Here is a 12412-nt window from a genome sequence, read left to right on the forward strand (position 1 = left end):
ACTTCAGTGCTGTATTTAGCTGTAACACAATCACAATGTTTTTGCGGGCATTATGTGTTATACTTGTGTTTGTGTTCAATTCCACTTAAAGAATAAAGACAACAATGCTGTGTAATCTCACCTTTGACATCTTTGAGTGGTTAGAAGGTCAGTATATCTATGAGATGGTATCATTTGTGTGGCTTTGTTATGATGATACTAATGGAAAAAAGTGCCAGCACACACACACACACCACCTGTCAGACAGTCCCCTCCGGTTCCACCGCATGAAAGGAGGCCTTTTTTTTTTAAATCTCTGAGCGGTGGGGTCATTAATGTCGTTGATTAACCAGAAACATATTAATAATTAACAAGGAACAATAAAAGGGGCCCACGCCCTCTGTCACTATGCTGTTACCCTCCGAACTCATTAAGATTCATTTGCGGCCTGGAAAACGTTTTAATGTGTGGAAAAATAGAAACCGTGGAGAGGAGAGGCTCTTTCCAAGTCTGCTGAAGATAAAATCTAAATGTTGATGATGGTGCATACCATCAGCTATTCTGAGGGCAATTTATTGTGAAGGTATGTGTATATTTTTATCAATTTAAGTGGGAAAAAAATCCAAAATTCATGGGTCTGCCTCTTCGTCTGGATGTTTACAATTCTCCTGGAGCAATTCTCACATCACTCTGAGTGTGATTTTTACAACTCAACTTCAGCTTTCTCTCCTGTCCATCCTCCTCCTCCTCCTCCTCTTTCTGCCTGTCTGTATTCCTCTACCTGGTGTGATGGGAGGAGCCCCAGGTTATGGTTAATGATTCAACACCAGAGCTGCTGAGAGTGACAGATAGAGAAAGAGAGGGAAAGACAGGAGAGAGAGAGAGAGAGAGAGAGAGAAAGTAAAAATAGCAAACCTGGGGTACAGACATGGCAGTGTAAGCTGAGAAAGTATGCAGAAGAAGAAATGCTAGGGAGGCTGCAGACGTCTGCTTGTTTCCTGTCTGTGTGTCCAGTCTGTAGGAAGTCTGGGGGTCAAGCAGGTCATAGAAATTGTGCAGAGAGGGGATAAGTGGAGAGTGTGAGCGGTTCAGGGTGATCATCCGGCTCTTATCATCCACACAGCCTTTACAGGCTGGACAATCAGTCATCGTCTCTCCTGATCACACACTACCTGCAGGTGAGTGTGACTCCTGCTTATCTCCTGTGTGTATTGTGTGTAGACAGACCTCTTTGGGCATGAATCTGCACAGGTCTCTATGTTTTGTTGCTTATTTCCTGACATTACAGCTCATGAGGCATAAAGGAAATGCATTTTAAACAGAGCAGACCAGACATGTGTAATGTTACAGGGTGTCTTTATGGGTATCCAGCTGTAGTTACATGGCCATTTATTATTAATGGAGCAGTATGAAGTGTATACAGTATGGTGGCTGTGTCAGTGAATGGCATCATGTTCCTGCTGTGCAGCTGAAAAGCAGACACTAACACTTCCTTTTGTTCTCTGTAGCCTCTCAGACTCATATCCTAGATGGATTTCTGTTTGTGTGTGTTGTTAAGTTAACAATATATGTCCAACAATTACACTTCACATTACACAACCAGCAACTAATAACTGTGTAGTTGCCTCAGGCTTAAGCTACAAGAGTGTTTTTTCCCTTCGTTAAATGCCGCCACCAGAGGTTATCATCCCAATCTGTCCAGCTTGTCTTTCTTTATGAGTTCTCAGAAAGCTTACAAATTATGTTTGTGCACCGCTTTGTGTGTGTGGTGACAGGTTAATAAAACACCATAGGGCAAATCATCCTACTTCCTCGTAAGTTGCAAGATGTAGGGACACTTCAAAAAAAAAAAAAAAGTTATGTGGCCTATAAACTTTTAATGAGTCCCTGCTGGACACACACAGACCTGTGAACACACAGCAGCTTCACGCTTTTCTAATGTGTATTTTTACATCTATAACTTGTTTGGTGGATGGATGGAATGATCAATTTAATATCCTAATCTTCAATACTCTACATCCGGAGCCTCTTTCCATGCATCTCCCTGTCACAGTTTGTTGGTCTATCGCTCTGTGACTTTATGATTCGCTTCAACATGGCGTCTAATCTCAGAGCTGTCCAATGTTCAGGGTGAGGCAGCAGTAACTGTGGGTCATGTGATGATCATAGACAAACAGCTTTGTGGTTATGCGTGTTTAGTAAATTGGACTGCTAGCCACTGGCTTTGTGTTTGTATTGATTAGAATGTTTAGCCTGTCAATAGAGAGATAAACATCTTTCTAATAACAGAGATATTGGATTTGGTGTGTGGTTAACCTCAACTCTTGGAGCAGCGTTAATGAATCTGGGTCAGGTGATTCGACAACATGCACACGCTTGTGTTGCTTAATCTCTCACAAAAACGCACACAGGCAGTGAGGAGTGTCTTTAAATATTACACTGACTGGTTTGGTGTCATTATCAGTCATCAGAACAGTAATAGGTCTTTAGCAAAGCCGGCAGGGTGTGACAGCATTCAGAAAGCACCCTGTTGACTGTCCATCATTAGTTTGCATTATTCAGAGGGACCCTCGCTGTGCGCAGGCAGTGGAGGAGAGTTCGGCAGTCACACTTTATAGATCAGATCCAAGGCTTTTGTGAGTCTTCACACATATCTGCCTGCTCTGTGTTCAGATTCATAATTTATTATCATGCTAGGTCCTCCCATTTATCTTTACTCTGTAGCTATGGAGAAGCAACTAGAGGAGCTGAAGCAGCAGCTACAAAAACAATGTCTGATCAACCAAGAGCTGCAGAGGCAAAATAAAGACCTGGGTGAGTACAAGCACCAATAAAAGTGATAAACACACCACAGCTGACCAGTGGTTACTGGAAAGTACATGAAGGTTTGATGAGTAGTAGTAGAAAGCTTTGTTTCTCTGTTTTACCCTCCACAGAACAGCGGCTGCAGGAAAAAGAAAAAGTTTTGCAACAAATGCAGAGTCAATATCATGATCTGGGTATGTGGCCCGGAGGCAGACACACACCTTCATTCACACATGATCCGTGTGACCTTTCATGGTGACCAGTTTGTTCCCTTTCTGTTTGCTTGTTCCAGAATTTCCCTCTCAGAGTGGAAATGAGATTGAACCTGAGTTCAGGAAGAGTCGCGCGGCAGTCATAGCCCACGAACCAATCCCAGAGAACCTGGAGATCACACGCACAAGGGTCAAGAAAACTGTCAGGTTAGGGAATATGCCTATTTTTAGCCATGGAAATCGTGGCTCGTCTGCACACCTAAATGACCCCATTATATCCTTTCACCAACAGTGAGACCAGTCTGATTGTAAAAGCCATTCAGAAGAATGACTTCCTGAGCCGCCTGGATGATGAACAAATAGCCATGATGGTGGATCTCTTGATGACATCGAAGTTCAAACCTGGAGAGGAGGTCATTAAAGAGGGCTCAGAGGGAGACAGCATGTACATTGTGGCAGGTGGGTGCGGTGTGGTGTGTGTCTTTCTGTATGTAGATTGTTACCTATATACACACCATCATTTCAAAACCTTCTTCTCCTTTTAGCGGGTGAGCTCTTGGTCTCTCAGGCAGGCCGTGACCTCCGAACTCTGAACAGTGGTGATGTTTTTGGAGAATTGGCAATTCTTTACAACTGCAAACGGACAGCGACAGTAAAAGGTCTGTAAAAATGACGCCTCCACCTTTGTGTCGTTCTTTTTGTTGCTGTTGGTTCCAATCCACCTGGCTAACATTTCCATTGACATGTTTAAGCAAAGACAGCAGTACACCTGTGGTGCATGGAGCGCCAGACCTACAGAACCATCATCACCAACAAGTCCAAGAAGAAACGGGAGCAGCTCATGGGCTTCCTGAAGACGTGAGTCTGCAGACTGAATATAAACTACAGTGTGAAATTTATCTCCTTTTTTGAGCCTAATTGTACAGTATGACCATAATGTAGCTATTACATCTACTCTAATGGACTGTTCTAGAACCAGTAGTCATATGCGGTGTCCTTGCAATCAAACTCTTTCTTGCTTTAGACTGTGCTCCCCCCTCTAAATAAAATTTTTTTTAATTTCATTTTTTAGTATAATTTTTTTTCTTGGATGCTTCTTTTTCCCACCATACTCCTTGGTGTTGGTGTAGTCTGCCCTGTCTCCATGGATACAGTTGCTCCCTTCTTTTCACACTAAAGATTTGTAGGGCATGTGAGCACTCTTGATCCAAATGTTGATCTCGTTGTCATGGTTGTATTTTCACTGTTAAATATGAATTCGCTGTCACAGGTCTCGTACTCTGAAGGACCTGAATGATGTCCAGTTATCCAAAATCATTGACTCCATGGAGGAGGTTAGTTTTTCTGTCTTACTGCAAAATTTAAAGTTATTAATAATATTTTTCTCATGAAACCAGGTCAACATAATTAAAAAACTCAATTTTGAGACTACATTTTTATGAGAAACAAATAAAATTGACATTCAGTTTTACAGATGTTTGAATGTTTTTTTGTTTTTTTTCCAGGCGAAGTATCAGGACAAAGAGGTTATAGTCAGAGAGGGAGCAGAAGCAAACACATTCTACATCATCCTCAAAGGAGAGGTAACATCCTGCCTAATCCACATACAGATGTGATGTCGGCTTATTTAGTCTACATGCTGCACAATGCGCTCATCCTTGTGTGTGTGTGTTTCCCTCCCTCAGGTCTTGGTGACTAAGAAGGTGAATGGGCATCAGAAGCAGATTCGCAGGATGGGAAAAGGAGAGCATTTCGGGGAACAGGCCCTTATACGGTAACCATGGAAACACAATACATGCCCAAGGACATTTGTGTTACATCCTGGTACTCTGTAGTCACATTTTCCTCAGCTCCTGTCAGCTCTGACATTTTTGGTTGCAAAAAATGTGGATTACCTTCTAAATGTGAACACCGGATTTCAGTCATTAGAGAAAATCTAAAAGTGCTCCATTAAATTTAGCAGGAAGAAAATACTGGAATATGATGCTGTGTTATCTACAGCTGAATAACAGCTAAAATTCCCTCCATATAAATCAATGACATAGCAGTGCTGTTTCCTCCTCTTGCAGTGAGGTCCTGAGAACTGCCACCTGCACTGCTGACGGCCCTGTTACCTGCTTCTCCATTGACAAGGAGTGAGTCCTGCTGGAAACAAACATGGCTGTCCTGCTTTGTCAGGCAGTGCAGTGATCCTCTGAGTTTCACTTCTCTTGTATTCCCTGACTAATGCCTCCCTTTGTTTAGGGTATTTGAAGAGACCATTCCCATAGAGCACCTGGAGCTGTTTGACGAGTACGTAATGTTAAAAAATGAGTGATTTCATAACCATGCAGAGTGTGACTGTCCCATTTAGTTTTCTGCTCACATCCTGTCTTGGTTTGTTTTTCTCTTCCAGCTCCAAAGTAATGCAGGAAGCACAAGCTCCAGAATTGTCAAGGTGCATTGCTGCTAAAGACGAAACAACTGATCACACAAATAAAGTAGTTACTATTAAAAATCCCTGTCTGTTTTAGTCCCAGCTCCAGTCTGAGGTTTAAGGATCTGGTTCCTGTGTTTTATCAAGAGGGGCGCTACCAAGGAGATCCTGTCACGCTCGGAGTGGGTGGATTTGGGCGTGTGGAGCTGGTGAGCTGTGTATCAAAATATATATTAGTGTTCTTTTTAAAATGCTCATATTTGACATACAAACTACCCTCAAACTATCCTCCCTGTGTTCCTATCCAAACACATGATGGCTGTTGGCATTTTTCTTAGATGACCACGGTGAACCATGGTAAATATTACGCCATGAAACGAGTCAGCAAGAAGCACATCGTTGCCAAAAGACAGGAGGAGCACATGCTGTTTGAGAAGAAGATCCTCAGAGCCATTCAGTGTGACTTCATCGTCAGGTATCTGCAAATCAGAACTCTGACTGAAAACCTTTAACGACATTTGAACCACCTGAAAATAGTGTCTGCTGTCTTTGTTTCCAGACTTCACGCAGCTTTCAAAGACACACGATACATCTACATGGTCATGGAGTTCTGCAGTGGAGGGGAGATCTGGACCAAACTCAAAGAAGTGTAAAAGAAACACATCCTCCTTTTCTACATGCTTTTGTTTAGTTCGAGTAGGAAGGTTCATTTGAGGTGAACTGGTAATTTATTGGCTGGAGACATCTTTTATGGCTCTTGGTATGTCTCAAGGTCACAGTAATGTAATGTGTAATGTAATATGTTTAAGAGAATATCAAAGCTTACAGAAGAAGAAGTGTTTGCAGAGTAGTGCTGCACTTCACCTCTCATGTCTCTGACCTGCCTGTCTTGTTAGCGGGCGTTTTGACGAGACCATTGCTGTGTTCTGCACCGCCTGCGTGGTGGAGGCCTTCGCCTACCTCCATAAGAAGAACATCATGTACAGAGACCTGAAACCTGAGAACCTCATGCTGGATGTGAAAGGCTACGTCAAACTGGTGTGTCCATACATACATACAAGGGAATGTTGCAGCTTGTGTATGTTTGTGATGTATTGTGTTTCCACTGAACTCTGTGGATTTCCATATCACACACTGTCACTATCACACATTAGCTGGGATTGGCTCCAGCCCCCTGTGACCCTGCACTGCAGGATGAAGCGGGTTAATCATGACCGTGTTTTGTGTGTCTATGTGTCATTGTGCAGGTTGACTTTGGCTTTGCTAAAGAGTTGGTGCGTGGTGAGAAAACCTACTCCTTTGTTGGTACTCCTGAGTACATGGCTCCGGAGATCATCAAGAACCAGGGACACGACTTCGCAGTTGACTTTTGGTCCCTCGGCATCCTGATTTTTGAACTATTAGCAGGAAGGTAATTCTAATGCTGTTCTGTATTGTTCAAATCTTCTTCTAATAATTTATATCAATAAATGCAACAACAGTCAGATACTGACCAGCAGATGGCAGCAGTGCAGTATGACTGGAATCAGCAGAGCTCAGTGAGCTCCACACCTGCAGGTGCAGGTTACCAAAAAAAGCCTTTTGCCTTTTTTAAATGTCAAACAGTCTTAAGAAGTCATAACACTCTTTTTTTCTTTCCAAATTGTCAGCCCTCCCTTTTCAAGCTCGGAGCCACAGAAGATTTATGCCAAGATTCTGGATGGTGTGCTTAAGTATCCGCCTTACCTAAGCGAGGCAGCAAAATCCATTATCAGCAAACTGTGCAGGTGAGAATAATTATATTGTGAACATAGTGGTTTAAACTGTCACTAACAATTCTGCATTCAGAATGAACCTTAATGCATAACAAAATAGAGTTGGATCCTAAACATGTAGAGCGGCTTTTTTTTACGGTCCTTTGTCTGAACATGTGATTTGCAGACCTCGGTCTGGTCAGAGGTTAGGAAACACCAAGAATGGAATCAAAGACGTGCGACATCACAGGTAACCATGGTATCGTGGCCTCTATATATGAGAACAAGTGTGTGATATGCTTTCAAATGACACACTTGTTCAGTGCCTACATACAGCATCACAGTAATAAGCACTAATATAAGTATAGTCCTTCATTCTAGCTGCATTTCCTTGTCTGCCTGAGCCCTCCAGCTCATACTGATGTTGGTTATTTTCTCACTTTGAGTAGTTCTAACCTGCAATCTCCCTCCTCTCTTCCCTCCAGGTGGTTCAGCAGCATGAACTGGCACAAACTGCGAATGGGTCAGCTCGATGCCCCCACAGTACGGCTCATACGCAAGGCAAGCGCTCTTACTGTTACATGAAGAGTGGCTTGTTTTTTCTGGAGGTTTAAGCAAAACAAAAGCCACAGATTGATCACTCGTTTGTACAGAATTTACAATTTAACAACGCATTGCATTGTGGGAGAATCACCAGGGAATAACCACTGAAAGATGCCTGGATAGAAGCCTATGGAAAAAGCCTAATATATGAGATAGTGAGGCCTCAAAAGTCAACCCAAGCCTTTTTTCTTGCATGGTAGAAATGTGAAACAGCTTGCTAAATCTTATTTTAATGCAACATCACCAAATACATACATCACGACATGCCTTTGCTGACCATTAAATCTTACTTGGTATTCATGTTCAGTACACAGGGGCATAGTCTTCATGGTCCTCATGTCTAATTTGCCCAAGATTAAGATTAAGATAAATCCTGTAGTGAAGGATCTGTGTGTTGACACCCAGCAGCCACCTCTGGGGCTGTGAAATGGAATGTCACAGTGCAAACCTTGCTCACCTTAGCTACACTCATGCTCCACTTCTTTGCCCATGTTTAGATTAACTAGGAGTAAGTTTTAACTGTGACAAAACTCTTTCCTCCTTCAGGGTCCCTGCTACATCAACTTTGATCGCTTCCCTCTGGACCAGACGAAGGCAGAGGAGGAGTTCTCTGGCTGGGACCGGGACTTCTGATTCTGAGGCCACATGATGGTGGTCAGAGATTCTTATTCAAAACACAATTCATACGAATTTAATTATGAGAGTTGTTGCAAGGAATCAACACTTCAAAAAAATATGTCCTGAAGTTTGTTGCTGCAGCACTGAAACAACCATCCAGGCGGATGGAGGCCAACGTGATGTAGAGGTGTAAATACTCAGTGCCTGATGAAGAAGTGTTAACAACATCATCCATGTAGCGCTCTTCACTGATCATGATAACAACACCCTTTCAACCAAGTGCTTAGCTAAGTATAAAGGCTCGTGTCATAGGAAGAGTTTGTACAAAAGGCCAAAGCTAATGATAGAGTCAATCATGATGTCATTCCTGTTTTATGTTTATTGTTCTTTTGGATCCTGATGAAATGTACCAATCTGCTCCTAGCAACACTGTCAAATGCTGCTTTAATGTTGATAAAGTTGTTTACTATAACTTTCTTGTGGAGTCATTCCTTCAATCCTGTGTGTAAATCATCAAAAATATATAATATCTTTGACCTCCGTGGGCAGTAAGAATTTGACACAGAGGCAGAGGACCACTCTAGTTTCTCACTTTCTGAGTTGACCCACATGCAGTGAGAGCTGTAACTCATCTCCGTCTACCTCAGCTAAGCTATCAATCAGCCCTCATGTGTTCAGTGAGCAAAAGCTCTTATGTGCTTCCATCAGCTGAATGTTTCCTGTACTTACACACAATCAAATCCAAAGTGTGAAACGGTGCATTTAGTTTTTTGCTGTTATGACCAAATCACCCACACAGACTGCAGTGAGCAGGGAACGCATTTGTGAGATAGCGATGGATACATAGGGGAAATATATTGTGCTTATGAAAGATGTTATCAGAGAGGAAAATGGTCTGCGACTGAGTGAGGGGTTTACAGGTTTAATCTCCTGTACTCCACAATGGTTGCAACTGATTGTTTGGCTATGACGAGTGCAGTACATCTGTTCAGGTTTGAGGCAGGAGGAAGGAGCCATCCTGTTCCCTCCTGTTAATGCATGTTATGTTCCTGCTGGGACCAGTTTTCCACATCAGAGAGCAAACTTCACATGGAAGTAACCCTTATCTTCCAGTGGGAACAGGTACACTACCAGATGTTTCCTTCCTGCAGAAACACACACACACACACACACTGACATCTAGAATTAAATACATTGGCATCCATGGCAGCAGAGTGGCCCAGAGGATGCACAGTATAGTCCATGTGTTGTCTTCACAGCAGTGGGCTCTCACTTCCTGTCCTGCTGCATGTAGCATCAGGAATGGTGTGCAGACAACTTCATTTTCAGCTGATATCAAAACAAACAATGTGTTGATGCTTTTATTGACTGTCTGTGGCACTCAGGCCACGGCTGGTTTGAAGATATACATTTTTTAAAAAAAAGGTGCATTATTGATTTAAAGTGCTGTGTAGGTTTTAGTTGATGTTACTCAAACAGGAGTGCATTATGAATTTATGGAACTATTTTTAGCCACAGATTACTGTAGCAGCCTATGGCAGCAGATGAAGCATGTTGTCTTGTGTGTTTTCAGCTCTATTAAACAGAGACAGGAGCATGTATGAATAATCAAGCATAATTGATTCAATCTGTTATTGATTTTGGTATTATCATGGGATTTTCAGACAAGAAGACAATATTGATTACTTGCAGCCACGTTATCCGTCTTGCTGAGTAGATTCATGTGGTTGATTCATTTTCTAAGAATCAAAAAATAAAGATGAGAGACACAAAGAAACGTGAATATTACCACAATCATGTGTAATTGTAGTTGTTTCCAGAATAGGGTCCCCACTCTTTGTTAAATATCTCTGACAAATTGAAGCTTCTTTCATCATGATGTTCTGAGCTATAATTACACACATTTGTGTGTACTGATTCAAAGAGTAATTAAAACATTGTTAGCACAGTAAGGAACAATTGAATGTATAAAACTAGCAGAAACATGATCTGCAGAGTCAATCCACGGTTCCACCAATAATGAGGAGTAACTAGAGTTAATGTAAACACACATGCCAGTTCATGGCTGTTAACACTATCATGGCATCGCACAAACAAAAGTGATTCTTTCAAAATAAAACACTATTCTAAAACTGTAGCTGCAGTGCCGATAATGATGAGAAGTAAATGGAAACACACAAACCAGTCACTGGGGAGAAACAAGATCACACACGCACGCACGCACACACACACACACACACACAGACACACACACACACAGGGAGAGGGGGGGGGAAACTAGCGGGTGAAACTAATGAGAGCAGACGCGAACCAACCCCAACAGAGACACACAAGTGATTCTTTGAAAATAAAACACAATCCCAAACCTGCGGTGTGCAGCAAACTTTTATCTAAGAGGAAAAAGTGGTGCATTGCAACAGCTGCTGAGGAAGTTTGAGTTTTTACAGCTTCTCTGTCAGGAATGCAGGCAGGCAGGCACATTTATTTCTTTCATGGGCCTTTTTGTAAATTGACCAAAGCTTCCAGTAAGTAATGGAATCAATGGAGACAACATACAATGAAGTCACATGTGTTACTCATCCTCATACACACCATTATGTCCTTCCTCTTCTGAAAGCATGTGCTGTGTTATACTGTGAGCCTCACATATTGCATCACTGAGGGCTGCAGCTGATGTTTATCTACTGACATATGTCCCTCTGTGTAGATGCCAGTTTGACAGTACATCAGTGCAAATGTATTTATGCAGATTTATTCAGAGGTTTAAGCTCCTTTTATCCTGATTTTCCTCCCGCTTGGGTCTTTCTCACTGTCCTTAAGGTAGAATCTGAGGTTTAATTTGAGACATCAGGGGGAGTTTTGCATGTTTTGTACTCTTCTGTTCCTCCAGTTTTTTGATCGCTGGATGTTTTTGAGGTCTCTCCTGAGCTAATTAGACTCAGTGTCGACACCGGTGTTGATTAATCACTGTTTGCACCTGTGTTCAGTCTACTTGAGCTGCTCCGTCTGCCTCTGCTCTGTTTGCTCACTCGTGAGAGGCCTGAGTGGGCATCTGTTTCTCTGCAAAGGGCTCCTGATAAATGATTAGCTCCCCTGCTGACCTGCAGTTATTTTGTTTCACAGTTTTGGTGTTTCTGTGTCACTGCCAATTTCCATTCATGTTTCCTTCAATTTCATAAAATCTCTCTTGTCCACAGTCTGGTCTATATCCAGCTCTGTCTCACAACATAGGTTGTGTAATGGCATTTTATAACACACACAGAGGCTAATGCGCAGCTTTAAGTGGCGCCTATGTAACCACTTCAATCATCAGCCTGAATCTGAATATACGCTGTATTTAGATATATTAAGAAAGCCAAAACATTTAACTATAAGATAACTATAGATGGATTTTTACCCAGAAAGTAAGAATCCATATGTAAACGTGACAAAATGTGTTTAACGTTCACCATGTGACACGCGCCAATGAATTGTTGTTTAAAAAGACCCAACCTGGACCAAACCTGCACAAAGCCTGCCTGTCACTCCCCGTACGAGCTGGCATGTTTTTGTGTGCAGCTTGTGGGCATATACAGGAAAGATAATAAAACAAAAATAGCGCCTGAAAGCTAAAATCTGATGTGACACTGACTGTGGAAACTGTTCCTCAGTGTTCACTACCCTCCTGTGCTGCATTGTGACAGGACCCTTGTTCCTGTTTACAGAGTTAGGACTCATCTTGTGTCAATTCATGTGTGTGATTTCCTTTGAGATTTCCCTCTGTGTCTTTTTCCTGGCTTATTACAGGCCCGTCCCCTGGGCGTTTGAACCAATGTGGCTGAAAGGACTATTATTTGTTTGACTTTTTATCTCCCACCTGTCGCAGCAGGCCTGAAATAGTTGTAATATGAAAATTTGCATGCAGCAGAGCCACTTTCCTGAATTCATATTTGGCTCTTTGACTGTATCAGATATTGCATTATGGACTCATCAGCTTTGATGGATATGATTCACTTCACTGCAGGACTGCCTGCGTATACATTATGCACAGATACATATATATTTTG

At 42.2% G+C, this 12412-nt stretch overlaps 1 protein-coding gene across 1 annotated transcript; it reads left to right on the forward strand.

The window, feature by feature from the left end:
* The first annotated feature begins 840 nt into the window (after positions 1 to 840).
* prkg3 (protein kinase cGMP-dependent 3) lies at positions 841 to 8838 on the forward strand. Its single transcript, XM_028397328.1, has 22 exons — positions 841 to 1157; positions 2704 to 2793; positions 2916 to 2978; positions 3077 to 3203; positions 3289 to 3455; positions 3542 to 3655; positions 3749 to 3854; positions 4267 to 4330; positions 4502 to 4579; positions 4682 to 4770; positions 5066 to 5131; positions 5241 to 5288; positions 5392 to 5433; positions 5510 to 5621; positions 5751 to 5887; positions 5972 to 6061; positions 6309 to 6450; positions 6660 to 6823; positions 7062 to 7178; positions 7333 to 7395; positions 7631 to 7706; positions 8295 to 8838. The coding sequence occupies exons 2-22, from the start codon at positions 2706 to 2708 to the stop codon at positions 8379 to 8381; spliced, it is 2040 nt and encodes a 679-aa protein (XP_028253129.1). The 5' UTR covers positions 841 to 1157; positions 2704 to 2705; the 3' UTR covers positions 8382 to 8838.
* Positions 8839 to 12412: the final 3574 nt, after the last annotated feature.

This window comes from Parambassis ranga, chromosome 24 (genome assembly GCF_900634625.1).
Source record: "Parambassis ranga chromosome 24, fParRan2.1, whole genome shotgun sequence".
Taxonomy (NCBI): domain Eukaryota; kingdom Metazoa; phylum Chordata; class Actinopteri; family Ambassidae; genus Parambassis; species Parambassis ranga.

What these genes read in the sequence shown, in the direction of transcription:
- prkg3 (XM_028397328.1), top strand. Translation starts at nt 2,706, where the DNA reads ATGGAGAAGCAACTAGAGGAGCTGAAGCAGCAGCTACAAAAACAATGT. An exon ending in ACATCATCCTCAAAGGAGAG is followed by an intron (nt 4,580 to 4,681) that starts GTAACATCCTGC and finishes TCCCTCCCTCAG; the next exon opens with GTCTTGGTGACTAAGAAGGT. An exon ending in GGGGAACAGGCCCTTATACG is followed by an intron (nt 4,771 to 5,065) that starts GTAACCATGGAA and finishes CTCCTCTTGCAG; the next exon opens with TGAGGTCCTGAGAACTGCCA.